At 37.6% G+C, this 23,226-nt stretch overlaps 1 protein-coding gene across 2 annotated transcripts in view; it reads right to left on the bottom strand.

Annotated features, from left to right (window-relative positions):
• The window catches only part of cep162 (centrosomal protein 162), a 160,368-nt gene that overhangs the window by 126,752 nt on the left and 10,390 nt on the right, over nt 1–23,226 (bottom strand). For both annotated transcript variants that reach the window (XM_051925346.1, XM_051925345.1), the window contains exons 3-4: nt 21,694–21,844; nt 2,005–2,160 (exon numbers count right to left, since the gene is read on the bottom strand). In XM_051925346.1, the coding sequence (XP_051781306.1) occupies nt 2,005–2,160; nt 21,694–21,844 (307 nt within the window). The remainder of the gene's footprint in view (nt 1–2,004; nt 2,161–21,693; nt 21,845–23,226) is intronic.

The following is a 23,226-nucleotide window of genomic DNA, read 5'->3' as shown; positions in this document are numbered from 1 at the left end:
GCAAATTAGCTTGTGCTGGACCTTTTTCTTCCTACCATATTCTATATAATGGATTGGCATCTGGTGATTGCATTATCCAGAAATCACTATAGTCTCCCCTACCATTTCAGCACTTTCTTTGCCTTTTAAGGCTTCAAAGCATTGCCTTGATAAAAAAAAAGTCCATATGTTTAGAGAGTCTTATCCAAATAATAGCCACATAATGCTACAATTGGATCGAAAATCCTATTCACCTAGATTGTCCAAAATAATATCAAGTTGAGATCTGAAGGTCCCTAAAGACCTGATCTCTGCATTACTATTTGCTAATTTTTCTATGTGTCAATTGTTCTTTAAATGAAGAAAAACCCTAACATTTGTTTAAAATCTGCCCTTAGCAAATTTCTTCAGTAACAGCTGGGCTCTGCTGTACTAATTCATTAAAACACTTCAATCATGTCTTCTCTTAATCTCAGTTTGTTTAAACTAAATAAAGATTATTTCCTTCAATCTCTCCTCATAGTTAATTGAACTTTTTAAGTCATTCCTCATAGCTCACATTTCTTAGCTCCCTACTCCTGTGACTCCATATGAGTTAAGTCTCATCTCCTCAGGCTGCTTTGGCCTAAACTCAAAATACAGGCCCAAAAAGTAAGGCAAAGGATTTAAAGGCTCAAATATTTAAAGGCGAAAGGAAAAAACTGTGAAAATCCTCTGGCCTAAGAAAAACTAAACTAATCTCCTTTAACATTTAACTATTTTTAAATAATTAAAAAAAATATAGGTTTTGCCTCAAAAGACAAAAAAAAACTAAAGAAAGCAAATCTAAATAAGCACCAAAACAATCAATGGTATCTTAAACAAATGCAGGGGTCAAAAGCAAGTGTATACAAACAAAAACCAGAAGCAAAAATCAGAAATGCGAATCAAAACCAAAGCCAAAAACCTAACCAGAAATCAAAATGAAAAAGCATCACTATAGTTTTAAGTACCAAAATTCAACAAAGACACGCACACAAAAACTCTCTAGGAGTATTTAAATCTCAGATAATGCAGACTCCATTGCTATGGCTTATGAAGTGTTGTATTTGTATTGTTGTCCAAAACAAATTGGTATTGTGGTAAAACAAAAAAAAAATACAATAATAAAATATTTAATTTTAGATGCATACTACAACAAAACACATAATAAGAAATGCTCTACAGACTTAAAAAAATGTAAAAAAAATGTCTTATTTCCATACTAATTTTTTAGCAATATTTAATTTGCAACAGTTGCAATGGTATCTCATGAATAATGTACAACAATTATTTGCACAATGCTTTTAAAAAGAAAAAACAATACAGCATCTTTGCACAGTCAACCCTATTCATTTAAAAATTTCTTCTGAAGGACCCCATAACCATGATGCCAAATTGACTATTGGCATTTTTTTCTCTCAACTGTAAACTGAACTGAATATCCACTTGGTAAGTTGCTCATAGCCTTATATATAAGTTTTAAATGGGTTAAAATTAAGACTATCAGAAAAACATCTGAAACTTTTCAGAAGTAACAGATTCAGTATAACGGACTGTAAAGTACACTAATTTAAAGACAATGGCTCTGTAAACAGCCGGTAACCTTCACAGAATATATTTTTCATATATTCTTTCAAAAACATTATGACTTAAGATTTCAAATTAATTGCTTTGGACCTCTGGTGCAGGAATTCATGTATGAATTCGTTCTATTCATGGGAATTCTTAGATATTAGAGTCCATCAAAAATAGCATACATCTACAATGTCATAAAAACATAAAATAAAATAAACAAATACAAAGGAACACCCAAGTTTCTGTTCATGTAGGTATGTTTAAGATAAACAGGAAATTGTCATGTGTTTATGTAGTTTATTACTGACCAATATGAGTAACAGCTGATTATGCTGTAATATTGACAACGTGCAATCATGCTTTTCCTTTTAGTATTTATGGGCATTAAAAAGTCCACATACAAATGATTTCTCTTAAAAAATCATTTACCTTCAGGCTCCAGACTGTCTCGGATTATAGAAACAGAAGCATGGTTATCTTCAGCATTCAGTGCCTTCACTTGCAGTTGTTCTTCCTCATCTTCTTCCTCAGCTATAGACATAGAACTCTTCTGAGATTTGAAACTTCTGCCTGTACCCAGAATGTCTAATGAATGGGATATAATATATAACAAAAAGGTTATTCTAACATTGTAATGTAACATGTAATATTTGGAGATTGAGACTTTAATTACATTTAGATTTTTTTCTACATCATGTTTTGCTTTTTTACTTTTACTTTATTTATATTTTTCCTTCGCTTTTTCTTTACTGATTTTGCAGTAAGTGATTGTATCTGTTATGTTATTATATATTTGATTGAGTAGTATGCCATTGTAATGGTCTGCTTACTGAAAATAAAAAAAAATGTAGATAAAAATTATTATTAACAATATTAATTGTTTCTGTAACTTAAAGCAACATAACTTCGTAAACCAAGGTATAAATCTATTTATTTATCAATTTTAACCCACTTAATCCTCTTCAAACACAGAGAATGTGCACTTAAAATTCACAATGCAAAAACCAACCCTGGACAGATTGCTACAACGATTTCTTTGTATTTAGTTCAATAGGTATCAGAAAACATGCAGTAAATGTGCATCACTATTATATCGCCTTTTGCTTTAAATTATAATGATATTCGCTTCTTATGTTATTAGATGAGTATTACCATGGTAAATGAGAATAGGCTGAAGATACAACAAAATGCAGGCTAACATTTCCTAATGACTCATGATTAAATAGTGTGCAGAGCGGTAGAGAAGAACTGGCAACATAACAGTTTCAGGTCAGATGTTATTAGTTTGAATTTCATCTTTTAAAGCCAAACCTGGGGTCAAGCATTTGTATCAGATGATCACCTTCCACGTTTATCACAGTTAAGTGATACTGCCTCGGGGTGAGAGGAAACACTGTCATGTCTTTTACATCCACAGCAGCAAGATGATGCCCAGTGAGGGAAAATGACTCTGACTCTATCAGCCAGAGCCCAATAAAAGGCTGGATGTCACAGAGAGGGACATCTCAATCCAGACCTGAACTACCACTAGAACAGAGCTCCGAGAAAGACCCGCTCTATTGAGATGCTAACATTAGTATGAGAAAGTCACATGGACTCATTTTTATTTTTGTTTAACTGCCTTTTGTGCCATCGAGAACCTGTTTTGTTTACTATTATTTGTGTTCCCAACACATCCCTGATGTCTACAAGTGTCCTTCCAACCCTCCACAGTGGATAAAACTAAGTTCATTTGCTTTGCTAGAATAACATCGGTAATGGAAACCATACAGGTGCAACTCAAGGAAACACAAGCTATTTGCATAATTGTAGTTCAGTTTTGCAATATATTGTGTAAAGTGAAACAGTATCTTACCTTAAGCATATAAATGCTTCATTTTTCCTGTCATAACATAGCCATGCAACTTCTCTTCACAAACTTTTTAAACAGATGTGAAACTGAGCATTGAGTATACCAACTTGGAATTCTTGAATCATCATTGATGAACCACTGTGGACAGTATTCCAACCCAGATTACAGCAACACTAGGTTTTCTATAACCCTCTGGTAATACAGTAATCCCTCCTCCATCGCGGGGGTTGCGTTTCAGAGCCACCCGCGAAATAAGAAAATCCGCGAAGTAGAAACCATATGTTTATATGGTTATTTTTATATTGTCATGCTTGGGTCACAGATTTGCGCAGAAACACAGGAGGTTGTAGAGAGACAGGAACGTTATTCAAACACTGCAAACAAACATTTGTCTCTTTTTCAAAAGTTTAAACTGTGCTCCATGACAAGACAGAGATGACAGTTCCGTCTCACAATTAAAAGAATGCAAACATATCTTCCTCTTCAAAGGGTTAGGAGCAGATGTCAGAGAGATAGAGAAAAGCAAACAAATCAATAGGGCTGTTTTTCTTTTAAGTATGCGAAGCACCGTGGCACAAAGCTGTTGAAGGCAGCAGCTCACTCCCCCTCCGTCAGGAGCAGAGAGAGAGAGAGAGAGAGAGAGAGAGAGAGAGAGAGAGAGAGAGAGAGAGAGAGAGAGAGAGAGAGAGAGAGAGAGAGAGAGAGAGAGAGAGAGAGAGAGAGAGAGAGAGAGAGAGAGAGAGAGAGAGAGAGAGAGAGAGAGAGAGAGAGAGAGAGAGAGAGAGAGAGAGAGAGAGAGAGAGAGAGAGAGAGAGAGAGAGAGAGAGAGAGAGAGGAAAACAAACAAGCGCAAATCAATACGTGCCCTTTGTGCTTTTAAGTATGCGAAGCACTGTGCAGCATGTCGCTTCAGGAAGCAGCTTGCACAGAAGGTAGCAACGTGAAGATAATCTTTCAGCATTTTTAGACGAGCGTCCGTATCGTCTAGGTTTGCGAACAGCCCCCCTGCTCAATCCCCCTACGTCAGGATCACAGAAAGTCAGCGCAAGAGAGAGACGGAGAAAAGTAAGTTGGGTAGCTTCTCAGCCATCTGCCAATAGCGTCCCTTGTATGAAATCAACTGGGCAAACCAACTGAGGAAGCATGTACCAGAAATTAAAAGATCCATTGTCCGCAGAAATCCGCGAACCAGCAAAAAATCCGCGATATATATTTAAATATGCTTACATATAAAATCCGCGATGGAGTGAAGCCGCGAAAGGCGAAGCGCGATATAGCGAGGGATTACTGTACACAACAAAACTACAACATTACTGACAAACTACTCATAAAGAAATACTTTTATATACAAGAGTTTTGCCAAAACAAAGATATTCTAATGAGTTTATTAATGACCCTATGATGGAAAAAGCAGGATCGCACAACTATTATTTCAAATTTAGGAATAATAGCCTAATTCTTTGAGGGGAGTAGGGGCTGAGAAAGGGTATGGCATGCTTATTAACTTTGACATTGTTTTAAATCTACACAGACTTCAATATGTACCATATATACACATGTATAAGTCTTGAAACCTGAAAAATCGATCATAAAATTAGACCCCAACTTATATGCCCATTCAAAAATGCGACACTTAATTTTTTTTTTTTTTTTTTTTTACATCTTCTTGTTTCCTCCAATCTCACATCAGTTTCTCAGGTACATCAAATTCTGTTGCAGCAAAGTAGTTACCAATTTCTTTCGCTACTTCAACGATGTTTTATTTAAAATCAGCTTCATATTTTCTTCTGATCGAACGCTCCATCGTAGATAAGGGATGCTCTTACGATAAAAGTATATGAGGGTGTGAGATACAAAAAATAAAAATCAGTGCAAACGTTGCTTCGGAATAGCTAGGGTATTATTGGGTATCACATAGGGACAATACATAGGAAAAAAAGGCAGTGTGCTCCATGGTTACTCTCTAAGGTGGGCGTTAGCATATTATAATCTCTTGGATTGATAGCGCGAGTTTTCCGCATTCAACTTTTACGACCGATATTATAAAATACCAGAAATTTACGGTAAAATCAAGTCCTGACTTATCTGCGAGTATATACGGTAATGCTGTCTTTTTTTGTCCAAATAACATGATAAAAATGTGATTTCATTCTAGCAGTTTAAAAGAGTTCTCGTATTCATATTTGGTTTTGTTTAAAGCAAAATCACAAGCGATCAGTATGTGCTGCTATCAATTAAGAATCTATACACATAGTAACATAGTTTTTTTAAAAGAAAGAAAAATATTAAAATGGAAAGCATTTAAGGAATTGTGGCGGACACCCCGAGTATGGAAGGAACGGGGAGAGAGTGTTTTCAGTGCCATTTCTCCTCCAGACCGGCAGAGGGCAGCCCCTTGGCTTACAGCAGGGCCATGTGTTATGAACATGGAAGCTCAAACCTGCTGGGGCCTGTGGCCACAGTCAGGGGGCGCCTGGACTTTTGCAGGGCCCTATTTGGCAGCACTTCCGCCACACCCGGAAGTGCTGCCAGAAGAAGCTCATTGGGCACCTAGACTTCTTTTGAGTGCCCTATAAAAGGAGCCAGTCACCACCACTCAATGGCCTGAGTCGGGAGGAAGCAGACAAAGCTCTTGAGAAGGAGTGGAGGCGGAAGGACTGGCGGCAAAAGGGATTGTGTTGTGCTCTGTGAGCCTTGTGTGTTGTGAAGGCAACTATAAATAAATCGTGTGCTGTGTGGACTAAAACCTGTGTCCTGCCTGTCTGTGTTGGGGTTAGGGCGGCTGTATGTGCCCAGACTTCACAGAATATAAGCTTTCTTTACAAGTAATTATGTTTCTGGCTTCCAAGCCACATTATACGCTAAAACATACTAACCAGAACATTAAGTCGGGTTAAAGATTCATGTTACTATGATTACATCTAAAAATGTACGGCTAAAAATTACAGCTTGTAGTGTGTATATTAATATTGACTATTCAATGTGTGAAGAAATAGAAAAATAATAATAATTTGGCAGAAGCAACACTTGAACAATAATTTAACAGCTTCATTATCATCGGTACTGCTCTCTATGCTCCCCTTCTGTTGTTAGGCTTTTTTAGCACAATAGAGCTCCTGAAGCTCCTTTACTTTATCAAGAACTTCATTGTAGGTTTTAAGGATGAGTTCTATAGAGACTACAAGCAATTTAGATTAAGAAGATAAAAGGGAAGTATGGTAAGGAAATATAAATGCAGCATATGGAGCAAACAGCTGTACATTAACTGCATTTGTCTTCACATTTTCAATTTAATAAATCACTAAGTAATTATTTAATGTTCCAATAACATTTTGCTTGCAGTATAGAACAAATGCACTCTAATAACAAACTATAAAGTTGTACCTGTAAAGTAAATAAAAGTATAACATGTATTTTCTAACAACAATGTAGTTGTAATATATAAATATGGGGAAAACACAATAAAGTGCTTTAATACTACATTATAACCCATAAACCTCCATCCATCCATCCATCCATTATCCAACCCATTATATCCTAACTACAGGGTCACGGGGGTCTGCTAGAGCCAATCCCAGCCAACACAGGGCGCAAGGCAGGAAACAAACCCCAGGCAGGGCACCAGCCCACCACAGGGCGCGCGCGCGCACACACACACACACACACCAAGTACACACTAGGGACAATTTAGGATTGCCAATCCACCTAACCTGTATGTCTTTGGACTGTGGGAGGAAACCGGAGCACCCGGAGGAAACCCACGCACGGAGGACCCGGGAAGCAAACCCAGGTCTCCTAACTGCGAGGCAGCAGCACCGCCATGCCGCCTCAACCAATAATTTTATTTACAATATGTAAATAAAATAGGAGTGTTACTAATGACTTTTGAAATGTGCCTTTTATCCACCAAAGTATCCTGATTCATCATGCAAGTGGTGATCAAAAGGTCCTGAGCCACATCTATTAAGAGAAACACCAGTAAAACCAAACAAGCTTTATTTTTCACCATGCTTCTCTTAAACACTAATATACTTGTCATAATGTCAAAGAGGCATTTCTGTGATACTAAAATAACACTTAATGCCCTGTTTGTGCAACCATTCTTCTCTAAATGACTTGATGTCTTCATTATTAGCATAACATATCTCATGGAGGCATTCCTTCTGATTGGTGGACAGGTGGTAGTCAAAACGAACCAGGTCTAGATAATATTATGGGTGTGGTGCTTCTTCATATCCAAAGTCTTGCAGACAAAAAACTTAGCAAACCATCCAACACTGTATGAGTGGGGGTGTGGTTGTGATGCAGAAGAAAATGGTCAACAACTTTCTTCACTGCTCACTTTACTTGACTTTACTTGGATTTGAGTGTGAAAATATGCTTATGCCAAAAAGTGGATATTAATAAGTGTAGATTCAAAACAGATTTCTTCTTTTAGAAAGAAATATGATGGGAGGAATCCCCCATGAGGTTTAGAGCACTATGAAGCAACTACACATGATTGACGATCTGTGGATGTCCTTTTTGTAGCCTGGAGACCAAACCTATATACAGTACTCCAGATGAGGCCTCAACAGTGCATTATAAAGCAATATAAACTCCTTCCACTTGTACTCTACACACCATGGTATATAACCTAACATTCTGTCAGCCTACATAATGGCTTCTGAACACTGTCTGACAGTTGCAGTGTCCACTATGTCTCCTAAGTCCTTCTCATAAAGGTACACTTTCAATTTTTAGACCTCCCATTGTGTATTCAAACTTAACATTTTTACTTCCTTTTCTTAATGTTTTTTATTTTATTTTATAAAATAAAAAAAACATTCCATATATGCAAGTCAAGTTTAACAAAGCTGGTTTGAAACAAATCGACCCCCACCCATGACAAAGACCTAGGTCAGCAGAGTAGCACTTTAATAATAGTAAAAATACACTGCCTGGCCAAAATAAAAAGTCGCCACCAAAAAAGAAGGTCACACACTCTGATAATTCGTTGGACCGCCTTTAGCTTTGATTACAGCACGCATTCGCCGTGGCATTGTTTCGATAAACTTCTGCAATGTCACAAGATTTAGTTCCATCCAGTGTTGCATTAATTTTTCACCAAGATCTTGCATGATGGGTGCATCATTTCATCTGCCTCTCTTCTTACCCTGATGCGCCCATCACTCTGGAACAGGGTAAATCTGGACTCATCAGACCACATGACCTTCTTCCATTGCTCCCGAGTCCAATCTTTATGCTCCCTAGCAAATTGAAGCCTTTTTTTCCGGTTTGCCTCACTGATTAGTGGTTTTCTTACGGCTACACAGCTGTTCAGTCCCAATCCCTTGAGTTCCCTTCGCATTGTGCGTGTGGAAATGCTCTTACTTTCACTATTAAACATAGACCCGAGTTCTACTGTTGTTTTTCTTCGATTTGATTTCACCAAACGTTTAAGTGATCGCCGATCACGATCATTCAGGATTTTTTTCCGGCCACATTTCTTCCTCAAAGACAATGGGTCCCCACTATCCTTCCAGTTTTTAATAATGCGTTGGACAGTTCTTAACCCAATTTTAGTAGTTTCTGCCATCTCCTTAGATGTTTTCTCTGCTTGATGCATGCCAATGATTTGACCCTTCTCAAACAGACTAACATCTTTTCCACGACCACGAGATGTGTCTTTCGACATTGTTGTTTAAGAAATGAGAAGCAACTCATTGCACCAGTTGGGGTTAAATAACTTGTTGCTAGCTGAAAGATAATCGCCCATGCAGTAATTACCCAATAGGAGGCTCGTACCTATTTGCTTAGTTAAATCCAGGTGGCGACTTTTTTTTTTGGCCAGGCAGTGTATGTAAGCAAATAAATAAATAAAAATAGGTAGAATAGAATAAGAGGGGAGAGAATCCTCAATTTAAATGCTTATTCTAAAATGTTATTTATCAAATCCTGCCAGGTTTTGAAAATGTTTTGTATAGATCCTCTAAGTGAGAATTTGATTTTTTTCAATTTTAGATAATATATAACAACAGTTATCCACTGACTTAAAAGAGGTGAGTTAGGATTCTTCCAGTTAAGCAAGATAAGTCTACGTGCCAATAGTGCAATAAAGACAATTACAATGTGTTTATCCTTCTCCACTTTAAGCCCATCTGGAAGTACACCAAATACGGCTGTTAGTGGATTAGGAGGGATTGTGACGTCCAGGCTGTCTGAAAGGCATTTAAAAATGTTTGTCCAAAATGATGTTAATTTGGTGCATGCCCAAAACATGTGACCTAGTGAGGCTGGAACTTGATTGCTGCGTTCGCAGGTTGCATCTTGCCCGGGAAACATTTTAGACAATTTTAAAAAACGGGAGAGGTGTGCTCCATATATAATTTTAAGTTGAATAATTGTATGCTTTGCGCATATGGAGCTCGAGTGAATTCTGTGCATTGCTACCTTCCACTCCTTTTCTGAGATGCTGAGTGAGAGATCCTTTTCCCACTGTACTCTGGGATCTTTGAAAGGGAGGGACTTTAAAATGTTTTTATATATTACAGACTGATCAAAATTTGAGGTGGGAGGTGAGGGAAATTGGGTAGGTTTTATTTAACAAAGTTTCTAATTTGAAGGTAGTGAAAGATATGTGTTGCTGGAAAGTTAAATTTGGAGTGTAATTGTTCATAGGATACGAAGACATTGTCTATGTACAGGTTCCTAAGTGATTTAACCCTGGATGCTTTCCAGACATTAAAAACTGCATACGTTTCAGAGGGTGGGAAAAGGTGGTTATTGTGTAGAGGTGCCACAGATAAAAGCTTCTTTGTCTTAAAATACTTCCTACATTGGTTCCATATTCTGAGTGAGTGAAGCACTATTGGGTTATTAGTATACTGGCGATGACTTGTACTTATTGGGGTACAAGGAATATAAAGAGGTACTGCAGGATTTTATTTCCTTTGCAGACCAAGCCTGTGTTTGCTCACCTATTTGTGTCAATGTCCAGGTTTTTATATCTTGTATATTCGCCGCACAGTAATAAAACTAAAAGTTAGGTAAAGCCATGCCACCTTCTTCCTTAGGTGTTTGTAGGGTCGTCTTTTGGATACGTGGATGTATTGAATTCCAATAAATTAGGTTATAATTGAATCTAATTTCTTAAAAATGATTTATTGATGTAATAATAATAATAATAATAATACATTTTATTTATATAGCGCCTTTCCCATGCTCAAGGCACTTACAGAATAAATAAAGAACGGCAGAATATACAGTATATAGCATTGTACAAACCAGATAAATAAATAAAGAAGATTAAGACAGTAAATTCTGAGAAAAAAACAGACAACATAATTGATGGTCTAGCACACACATACAGGTTACATTAGCAACTTGACAGAGAGGTAAACTGAGAGAAGGGTAATAAAGTCAAGTAGAGCTAAAAGCCTTCCTGAACAGATAAGTTTTGAGTTGTTTTTTAAAAGAATTCATGGAGTCAGCTGACCTGATTAATTTTGGTAGGTCATTCCAGAGTCTGGGCGCTATACAGCTGAAGGCCCTGTCACCCATGGAGTGTAGATTAGTGAGGGGCACAACAAGATTACCAGAATCAGAGGACCTTAGTGGGCGGACAGGCACATAGTGATGGAGAAGGTCACTGATGTAGTTTGGTGCGAGGTTATTTAAAGCTTTGTAGGTTATTAGTAGGATTTTATATTCGATTCTGTAGGACACAGGGAGCCAGTGAAGACGGAGCAGGATGGGTGTGATGTGCTCGCTGCTGCTGGTTCGAGTAAGGGACTCTTGCAGCTGAGTTTTGAATAAGCTGGAGCTGTGATATAAGATTAGAAGGGGCACCTGCCAGTAGGGAATTACAATAATCGATGCGGGATGTGATAAAACCATGGACAAGTTTCTCAGCATTAGAGAAGGAGAGGAAGGAGCGAACACGGGATATGTTACGGAGGTGAAAGTAAGAAAGTTTCTTAATGTGATTTATGTGGGCGGAATAAGTGAGGGAGGAATCAAAAATGACACCAAGATTTTTTACAGTAGAGGCAGGTCTGATGAGATCACTGCCAAGATGGACTGGGAAGAAGCTCATTTTATTAAGTTGCATTTTAGTCCCAATTTGCAGGAGTTCAGTTTTATTGTAATTTAATTTTAAAGAGTTCTGCTCCATCCAGGTTTTAATTTCACTTATGCAGGTTGTGAGCTGAGAAAGCTCTGATGAAGTTCCACTTTTAACATTGAAGTAGAGCTGAGTATCATCTGCATAAAAATGATAACCCAATCCATAATTACGGATAATATGGCCAAGGGGAAGCATATAAATACAGAAAAGCAGAGGACCAAGGACAGAGCCCTGAGGGACTCCTTGTGTGACTGGCGCTGAGCTGGATCTGCTGTTGCCAAGACTAACAAACTCTTGCCTATCAGTCAGATAGGACTTGAACCACTGGAGGGCAGTGCCAGAGATACCCAGCATGTTCTCCATTCTGGACAGTAGGATGTCATGTCTAACAGTGTCAAATGCTGCACTGAGGTCTAACAGAATTAATATGCTAGTTTGTCCAGAGTCTGATGCCATAAGCAAATCATTGGTTACCCGTAGCAGAGCAGTTTCACAGCTGTGCCGCGCCCTGAAACCAGACTGAAAGGGTTCCATCAAATTATTAGAGGTTAGGTAATTGGTGAGTTGGGAAGCTACAACACGCTCAAGAACTTTTGACAGGAAAGGTAAGTGGGAAATAGGCCGGAAATTGTTAAGATTGTCAGCATCAAGGCCAGACTTTTTTAACATTGGGGTTACAGAAGCAATTTTAAAAGTGAGCGGCACAGAGCCAGTGTCAAGGGATGAGTTTATTATTGTTGTAACAGTCGGGATTATGGCATGAAGGCAGGATTTAAGTAGTGTGGTGGGGATGGGGTCCAGTACACAAGTAGTCGGCCTCATCTTACAAAGCAGGTTATTAACAAACGCAGAAGTGACTGGTGAGAACTTAGAGAAGGAGCTGGATGGTGTGGGAAAACAGGGAGAGATCTAAACAGATGATGTATTTATGTTAGTTGAATTATTTAGATCTTTAATTTTGTTACGGAAAAAGTGGAGGAATTCCTCACAGACTTCAGTAGAAGAGGTAGTTGGACCAGATGCGGGTTCGAGTAGTTTATTAACTACAGAGAACAAAACCCTTGGGTTATCATGGCCACTTTCTATTATTCTGCCATAATGGGTGTTCTTGGCAGAAGTTAGTGCTTCTCTGTAAGCTCTTTGGTGGTCAGAAAAAGCCTGGATGTGCACGGTGAGGCCAGTCTTACGTGACATTCTCTCAAGGCGTCGGCCAGCTACTTTCATAGATCGCAAGGAGCTGAGCATTTAAAGGAAACCTCCTTATGTTTTAAAGGAGCTGTTTTATCTAATGCTGAGTGAAGGGCTGAGTTATAGTGGTCAACAAAACTATCTAGTGTTGATGGAATAGGTGCAGACAGTAAAAGTTCAGAAATGGATCCAGAAAGAGGGACAGATATTTTTAAGGTTTCTGTAAGAAATTTGTCGTTTACAGGTAAGAGGTGGGAGAGGTAATGAGACAGTGAAAAATACTGCTTTATGGTCAGAGAGTCCCAAATCAGTGCTGTAAATGTTGGCAACAGATAGTCCAGAAGTGCAGATCAGGTCCAATATATGACCGCCAGAATGGGTTGGAAAATCAACATGTTGTGTCAAGTCCAAACAGTCCAGTAAGGACAGGAATTCATTTCTCAGTTTAGATGTGGGGGTGTCAATATGGATGTTGAAATCACCAAGAAGGATAATTCTCTGAGAGTAAGAGCTTAGGTGGGTCAAAAGTTCAATCAGATCGGATAAGAAGGATGCATTGTATTTTGGGGGACGATAAAGAACAAGTATATTGGAATGCTTTGAAATAGAAAAAGAAGCTTAGGAAGGATATTCATCTTGACAATGTTAATTCTTCCAGCTAAAGTGAGATGAAGGGTTGACCATCTATGCAAGTCTTGCTTAATTTTTCCATGCAGACAGTGACATTTTTTTTGATAAAGAGCTTAATGTTTACTCGTGATGTTTACCTCTAGGTATTTAAACTGATCTGCGATGATAAAAGGTATGGTGTCCAATTTTAATTTCTGTGCTTGAGAATTCACTGGTAAGAACACAATTTTGTTCAAATTAATTCTGAGACCAGAAATCTTTTGAAATTCTGTAAGTGCTGTTAGGACTGCAGGCACAGTATTTTGTGGATCAGATATATACAGTACCATATCATCTGCATATAGAAAAAATTTCTGTTCAAGTCCTTCTCTGATAATCCCCTTTATCTCATAAGCATTTCGAAAGTGAGCAGCCAGTGGCTCAATGGCGATTGCAAACAGCATTGGTGACAAGGGACATCCTTGTCTAGTACCCCGTTCTAGTTTGAAGTAGTCTGAATTAATGTTGTTAATACAAACTGAAGCTTCTGTACAGGTATACACTAGTTTGATCCATGCACAGATGTTCGGGCCAAACCCAAATTTCTCCAGTATGGTAACCATTCAACCATATCAAATGCTTTTTCTGCATCCAACGATATCATCATCTCCGGGATGTTTGATTTTGTGGGTGAATATATCACATTAAACAGGTGTAGAAGACTGGAAGCTAAGTGTCTGCCTTTAATAAATCCAGTTCGGTCTTGTGATATTACCGAAGGAAGCACTTTTTCAGTCCTTCTAGCTAGGACTTTAGAAAGCATCTTTACATCGTTATTACAATGTGCATCATACAGACCAATCTCACTTTTGAATAAGTCCTTATTTTGCTTAGGGAAGATGGTTACAGCTTGGCGAAAAGTTTGAGGCAGAATTTTATTGTCTCTAGCTTCTGTAACATTTTTACTTTTTATATGTAATACTTTACATTTACTTACATTAAATTTCTTTTGTCACAAATCTGCCCAAGCCTGTATGCTGTCCAAGTCCCTCTGTAATGGTTTAACAGATTCTAGATTATTTGCCAATTCACCTAGCTTGCTATCATCAGCAAACTTTACCAGCTTGTTACTTATATTCATGTGCATATTAAAAATAGTAGCAGCCCTAGCACTGACCCCTGTGGAACGCCATTCTTAATGTAAGCCAATTCTTACAGAGTTCCTCGCACTATTATCCGCTGCTTCCTGTGCCCAGGCCAATTTTGCATCCATCTACAAACAACACCCTGAATTCCCACTTCTTTTAGCCTGATGCCCATCCTATCATTTCGCAGCTAATCAAATACCTTCTGAAAGTCAAGATAAATAATATCATATGCTCCACTTTGATCACCTCCTTTTGTTGCTTCCTCATAGAATTCCAGCATGTTGGTAAAACATGACCTCCCTCTTCTGAACCTTTACTGACTGTTCAGTAAAACTCCTGTTCTTGCCATGTGTTGCTCAATCTTATCTTTAATAATTCCTTCCATTAATTTACCCGTGAGGAACATTAAGCTTTGTTATTTATGTATGTAAACCCACAGCATATGAAAAATGAATGCAGCGACTTGTCAGTAAGCTAATGACTTTCAGGACAGAAGGCATGGTGGAATGCACGTTGGCCGAGATATTCCTGACCTGTTGGACAGTTCTCTGAGAAGTGACAACAGGTAGCCGATATAAACTAAAGAAAAAACTAAATAAGGTTCTTCAATGCAAATGCGAAGCACTGGCTCTTTAATATAATAAACAAGTTTTCTCTCTGTCATACTTGATATATTCCATCTAAATAATCATAATTGGACACAACATATTAAATACTTAAATTTTGTGCAATTTCCATTAATTTACCTGTGAAGCACATTAAGCTTTGTTATTTATGTATGTAAACTCACACCATAAGAAAACTGAATTTAATTAGTTTAGGAAGAATGTATTGTGTACTGACTGAATCATCACTATATATAAGAAAATTAGCATTTCAAGAAATAAGACATTACATTTTTAAAATGCATTATTTTAAAATTATGTTGAAATGTTAAGGTGTTTTAAAGCTGTTAAGTTGGCTATCCTGCAAATAACAAATTAGGAATCAGATTGAGGACACACATACATAAACAATACAATAATACAATAATTGTTTTCCAAAGGAACTCTATAAAACTGAACAAATCCAGCCTCGTCCCCTTATCCAAATCAAAGAGTAATATGGCAAGAGTACCCAATGTTGTTCCTTATATACTGTATATTTAAACAGCAGCAAAGGTTAGGCAGAGACCTGTCATGCTTATTTTACAGTAACATGAATCAATTCTTGCCAAAGTTTTGAAAGTTATTGAATAACAGATTTTAGCTCTGAGGTCATCTAAGCGATATGAAAAAAACTTTAAACAAAAATAACCAGAGTGTAAGGCTTTAACAGAACATATGACTGGAGATGACCACAGTTCAGATCTTGTCCTGAATAAGTCCTCGATACGAATTATAGTATTCCACTTTCTAACCCACCTAATCCAGACCAGAGATGTGGGGTTTCTGCTGGAGCTCATCCCCGCTAGCATTGGGTGCAAGGTAAGAGCAAACCCTTGACAGGGCACCAGTCCATCGCAGAGTGAATACATACACACACACACACACACACACACACACACACACCAAAAACACACTAGAGCCAATTTACCATTGCCAATCCACCAAGACTGCATTCCCTCCAGAGAACCCGGAGGAAACCCATGCAGATACAGGGAGAATATGTAAACTCCATGAAGGGAGGACCTGGGATGTGAACCCTGGTCTCCTTACCGCGAAGCAGCAGCACCTCTGTACCACCGTGCCGTCCAATTATAGTATGCTGTCCATAAATTGAGAAAGAAAGCATTTTTGTTAATTCATGTTCTGAAAGTCTAGTTCTAAAATCCTTTCCCTGAAATACAATTTGATTATCAATCGGCAGTTTTCATGAAATTTGTTGGTACAATGGAGAATACTTCCCATATTTTCATTAAAACTTGGTTCAGGAATAAAAACTGTAGGAAACTGAAGAAAATTATGCACAATAATTGTGAAAAAAATCATAACTTGCATATAAAAAAATGTCTTGGTGGAAAATTATATTTATTATATACCATTTCAAAGGATGCATAGACATTGAATATACAAAATTTAGGAGTGGATGATACACCTGTTTAGTTGGTATTACTTAAGAAATTCTTGTTCTGGTATGGAAATTGAGAAAACTATGTTACTGGTATGCTAAAAATGATTGGAACACGTATTTAAATGTAAAAAACTGTCTGTACAAATCTAAGTGCAAAAGAAATGTGAAATGTGATTTCCTGTTGTCTTAATAGTGTCTTAAAGGTAATCTTTTTGTGTATACACTTGTACTGTAAGTGATCTGTATGAGATCAGTGAACCTTCCCCTTTAAGAATATTACACAGATTGCTGTATAGTTTAACATGATTGGCAAGTTGAAGCAAACAAGAGCACGAGACAGATCAAACTGTGTCTTGTGTTGTGTTTGTTGAATCGAATCTATTTGAGAAGAGTTAACGAGCATTTAGAAATATTAAAGGTATACTTGTTTGCACAATTAATCAGCAGTATTTGTTTTTTGTTTAAAAAAAAATGTTCTAGTCTGAAAAATATATACAACTGCATTATACAATTATCTTCCCAATCATGTCAGAATTTTTAATTATATCATGATAGAGATTTGTGGTCAAACTTCCCACTCCTGATAGAAATCACTAAAGCAATGGATACCTAGTGATATCCGTAAGCCGAATACAGATAAGGATTGGAACATATGATAATCGTATGATGGGGCAGCTGATTAAAAAAAATCCCCGTCTTAAAGTGTGTCCTATAAGGCCACCGTATCTTAAGGGAGTGGTAGATCAAAGGGTTGCCAGTTAATTGGCAGTAATTAGAACTGAATGGACAACAAACCAAAGCTTACACAGGGGATTTTGGGCATGATGCAATTTCTATGGTTAAGAAGACAGAGGTTTCATTGACTTTGCCTCCTTCCAAAGTTTCACTGTACAGTAATCCCTCCTCCATCGCGGGGGTTGCGTTCCAGAGCCACCCGTGAAATAAGAAAATCCGCGAAGTACAAACCATATGTTTATATGGTTATTTTTATATTGTCATGCTTGGGTCACAGATTTGCACAGAAACACAGGAGGTTGTAGAGAGACAGGAACGTTATTCAAACACTGCAAACAAACATTTGTCTCTTTTTCAAAAGTTTAAACTGTGCTCCATGACAAGACAGAGATGACAGTTCAGTCTCACAATTAAAAGAATGCAAACATATCTTCCTCTTCAAAGGAGCAAACAAATCAATAGGGCTGTTTGCTTTTAAGTATGCGAAGCACCACGGCGCAAAGCTGTTGAAGGCGGCAGCTCACACCCCCTCCGTCAGGAGCGCAGAGAGAGAGAGAGAGAGAGACAGATAAAAAAATCAATACGTGCCCTTCGTGCTTTTAAGTATGTGAAGCACCGTGCTGCATGTGTTTCACGAAGCAGCTGCACAGAAGGTAGCCAACGTGAAGATAATCTTTCAGCATTTTTAGACAAGCATCCGTATCGTCTAGGTGTGCGAACAGCCCCCCTGCTCAATCCCCCTACGTCAGGATCAGAAACAGTCAGCGCAAGAGAGAAAGAGAGAGAGAGAGAGAGAGAGAGAAAAGTAAGCTGGGTAGCTTCTCAGCCATCTGCCAATAGCGTCCCTTGTATGAAATCAACTGGGCAAACCAACTGAGGAAGCATGTACCAGAAATTAAAAGACCCATTGTCCGCAGAAATCCGTGAACCAGCAAAAAATCCGCGATATACATTTAAATATGCTTACATATAAAATCCGCGATAGAGTGAAGCCGCGAAAGGCGAAGCGCGATATAGCGAGGGATCACTGTATACATATTTGCAGCCAAGTAAAGTCATCATGGACTTTCAACACTATGGGTACCACTATCACAAATGTATTACTAGCACAGTACATTTCAAGCAGGCAAACAGCAGTTGCCTCACTAAGAGAACAATCTCACAGCAAAAAACTGAGGATTTTGCAAGTAAGGCTCTAAGAGTACTACTATGACACTTTTTCATTGTATATCTTATGAAGCTGAATTTTGCAAGACTGTCCTGAATGTTTTTGAGAATGTTGCATTATGCACTACAAATAACCCTATGCACTTTTTCATAATAGATTATGTTAAGCAGAGTAATATGACTTGAGGTCTGATGAAACAGGATTTGTACTGCGACCCTAGCTAAAGTCATAAACTGTTACAGCTTTTTTTTAAATTCCATTAAACTGAACTTAAAATAAAATGTGTAAATGTACCACCAATAACATGCGACATTGAATGGCAGTGGATTTAATTTTTTGACACTGATGAACAGAGAAAGACTCGCTAATGTTAAAATTATGGTGAAATTAATTACAACTAAAAAAAAAAAAAAAAAAAACTGATTGCATACATACTTACCCTTTCATTTCAGTATTTCAAGAATCAAGTAGTTGATTCACCTTTGACAGCAATTACAACTAAGTCTTCATGGATAAGTCTTTATCACTTTTGCACATATAGAAAATGCAATTTTCCCTGTTGTTCTTAGAAAAACTGATTAAGCTCTATGAACTGATCATGAATGAAGAGCTTTTTTCAAGTCCAGCCAGAAATTCTCAATTGGACAGAGATCTGGACTCTGGTTTGGACACACCAGGATAGTAACATTGTTGTTTTTAAGACATTCCTGCACAGCTATGGCTTTATGCTTGGGGTCGTCATTTTCCCAGAAAACAAACCTTTTCCCAAGGTGCAGATTGCAGACTGCATTAGGTTTTCCTCGAGGATTTCCCTGTACTTTTTTGGATTTATTTTACAGTCTATCCTCAGAAGCCTTTCTGGACTTGCTGCAGAAAAGCATCCCAACTGAATGATGTTGCCACTACCTGTTTCACAGATGGGAATGGTGTGTTTTTTAAGCTCAACTTTGGTGTCATCAGACTATAGAGTCTGTCATGCAACCTATGGCAAACTCTACCAAGATGTCTTTTTTTTTTTTTTTTTTTTGCAATCTGAACAACATTTATTCTATGTACAGTCTCTCCTCTCTCATCCACTGTTGCCTGCAAGTCCTTCACAGAGTTATCATAGGTCTCTTGGTAGCATCCTTCACTAGTTGTCTTCTTGCATGATCACTCAGCTCAACCTCCGACTTGTTCTTTTCAGTGTAAATTTCACAAAGTTGATAGGAGTGTTTTTTTGTCTTCATTGTGTAGTTTAGACCATGATACTAACTCACAACAAGATGGACCTTCCAGATACAGATGCATTGATATTACATTTAATTAAAACCTTCTGACTACCGACAGGTCATCTCCATTTAAATAATTATGTGGCTTCTAAAAACAACTCCCTACACAAGTGATCATTTATGTGTGTCATATTAAAAAGGGTAAATACTCGTGTGATCAATTATTTTTGTTGAATACCTGTAAATAATTTAGATCTGTTTTCACTTTGACATTAAAGAGTGTTTATCTGCTGATCGGTTTTAAAAAAGCCATATTAAGTGTGAATATTTTTTATAGGCACCATATAAGCATCCATCCAACTATTTGCTTAACATACTTAATCAAAATTAAGGGCAATATGGAGTAAGAATCTGCCCTAGCAGTATCAGCATTTGGGCATAATTTGGTAGCAATTTTCAAATATAGTTTTTATTCCATTCTTTATATTTTAATTTCAGAATAATACCATTTCCTTGTTAAAATATCAAATAAAAATTGAGAGGTAAGTGGTATCTCCTACATCTGTTGAATCTTTGATCACAGGTAAGAAATGAAGGGGTGAGCCAAATATATGTACCACATTTCAAAACATTTATTCTACAAAAACGCTACAAGCTAAAATACATTTCATTTCAACACATGAAAGGGCATACAAAATAGATTTTTTTCACTGTATTTTAAAAATGGTTGTGGCAATCATTAGCGATACACTCTGAGACGATTTCTGAATGCTCGCATGTCTCGTTTGGTCATTTCAAGGGAAATAGCGTTGATTTCATGGCGAAAAAACGTCCTTGAGGGCTTCAAGGTTTTGAGGTCGGTGTGTGTATAGCTTCAACTTGAGACAGCCTCACAAGAAGAAATTGCAAAGAGCAAGATCAGGCTAATGTCAAGGCCACCTGATATTGCAGTGCAGGAAGATCAGCTTCCCTGAAAACATTTCCTGCAAAACTTGATGGATCTCCACGCCACCTGAGCTGTTGCTCCATCCTGTTGAAACCAGGTATCCACCACATCCATTTCTTCCAATTGGGGCCGCAAAAAGTACTCTAGCATTTCAATGTAATGTTCTAAAGTGACGGTGACTGTTGCTTCCCCTCTTCAAAAAAGCAAGGGTCTACAATACCAAATTCTGCAATGGCACACCAAACTGTAATACGCTCAGAATGCAGGGGTCTCTGATGAAGTTCACGATGGTTATTTTCAGTCCAATACTGAAACTTTTGCTTATTTACACAACCATTCAAATGTGCCTCGTCACTGCATATGACAATGGCATCTCCATGAATGGTTTGCAGAATGTTCGTGCACAACTCTCTACAACTCTCCCAGTCTCTCTCAGTGAGTTCCTGCACTACCATAATTTTGTATGGATGGAAATTAAGGTTGTCATGCAAAATCCTCCTCAAAGACGTGTTGGAAAGGCAGAAGCACGTTAGCGCGCTGAACGTCTAGGAGACTGCAAAATTGATGCCCTTACAGTTTGGATGTTTACAGGTATTTGTACAGTCTGAGAACAGCCTGGAGATTTTCTGTTCAATGTTGTATCCGTCTGTCTAAATTTAGCCACCCACTGAAGAATTTTTTTCTGATTTGGGATGTCACTGTTAGGAGGAATGCTGAAGTGCGTTCGGAAGGCACGTTGCGTAGGGAGAATGGATTTGTTCTTTTTGAAGAACACTTTGACAGCAAAAGCACGGTGCGCACTGAACCAAGGTATGTTGCCGACCAAAAACTACAAGGGATCACCTATCAAAGGACCACCCTACCCCAACCCACTCAGCACATCTTATAATACAAAATAAAATTATTCTAAAAACATAAATAATATCCACATGCTTGTATAAAAACTGCATGTTTTCAGCTAAGACTAACTAAAAAATAAAAAAATTAACTCTGTCATTTAGAGGTTCACAATAAGACAGTTCTTTCTCTGCACCTGCAGTGCACTCAGTTTCCATGGGGACAGCGTCAGCAGTGAAATAATATTAGAAAACATAATGCATACCTCTTCCAGAAGAATCCTCTTCATCATTGTCACTGTTCCACCAGGGTTTATGGTTTTTGTTTGTAATTTCTTTAATTTTTCTCTTGCCCAGTCCATCTAAAATGCTTGATCGTTTGGTGGTTCCAAACTCGATCGAATCATCTGAAACAGACTAAGAAAAAAGTATTAAAAAATAAAAAACAACATATTAATTATTACAGGTTATCAGTAATTCATGATTTGAAAAAAATGTAAAATTACTAAAAGTATAAAAATATAATGTACTAACATACAAATATTATGGGGTATTCACCATGTTTTTTGGCTTTTATTGGTACTGCAATACGGCCACAAGACTGATTGTGATAGGCAAATATGCATTTTGTTATACTACTGTAGTTGATGTATTTTAAATAATGTGTACTGCAAGCCTAAAAGCAGATGTACAAAAAATAGTCAATCAGTCATTTTCTAACCCATTTTGTCCTGAACAGGGTCACAGAAGTGCTGGAGCCTATACCAGACAGCACAGGGCACAAAGCAGGAACAACCCCTGAACAGGGCATCACTCCATCACAGGACTTCAAAAGAATAAATTAAATTTTGTTTAACAACTTGAAAGTTTAATTAAACAAGTAACATAACACTTAACGGCCTACCAAAGTTGAGAAAAACATCCACTTAGTTATTTTCCATGGCATTACTTTTTTTTTTATTTAAATTAAATTACTGTTGTGTTATGTGCATAACTTAAGACATCTTCTAGATCACGGGTTCTCAACTTGTTGTCTTAGCATACTACCCAAGGAATTGAAATGTTCTGAAGTACCGTATATACTCGTGGATAAGGACTTGATTTTACCTTATAATTTCTGGTATTTTATAATGTCGGTCATATAAGTCGAATACGGAAACCTCACGCTATTGGTCCAAGAGATTATGATATGCTAACGCCCACCTGAGAGAGTATGGAGCACACTGCCTTTTTTTTCCCTATGTATTGTGCCTAGTGCAAACGTGACCATACGGTAATACCCAAACTATTCCGAAGCAACGTTTGCACTGATTTGTGTTTTTTGTATCTCATACCCTGCTACACCTTTATCATAAGAGCATCCCTTATCTACGATGGAACATTCGATCAGAAGAAAATATGAAGCTGGTTTTAAATTAAACGTCGTTGAAGTAACAAAAGAAATTGGTAAATGCGCTGCTGCAACAAAATTCGATGCGTCTGAGAAACTGATGTGAGATTGGAGGAGGCAAGAGGATTGGTATATAAGTCAGGGTCAGATTTTATGATCGATTTTTCGGGTTTCAGGACCCACCTTTTATGTGAGTATATACAGTACCACCATTATTTTTTATCTTAAATTATTAAGCAAATTCCTATTAGGTAACCACCCTGTAACTTCTTAAGTTCCATCAGAGTGAGAACAACCAGTCTAGATCATAGTCCTAAAAAACATAAAAACATAGAGAAATTAATGTTTACTGAAGCACTGACAAGCAAATGTTTATATAAAAAAAAAAAAAAGAAAGAGGCTTGTCCAG

Source organism: Erpetoichthys calabaricus, chromosome 3, assembly GCF_900747795.2.
Source record: "Erpetoichthys calabaricus chromosome 3, fErpCal1.3, whole genome shotgun sequence".
Lineage (NCBI taxonomy): Eukaryota > Metazoa > Chordata > Cladistia > Polypteriformes > Polypteridae > Erpetoichthys > Erpetoichthys calabaricus.
The sequence above is the reverse complement of the archived record's forward strand: the minus strand, read 5'-3'. Positions and strand labels throughout refer to the sequence as shown.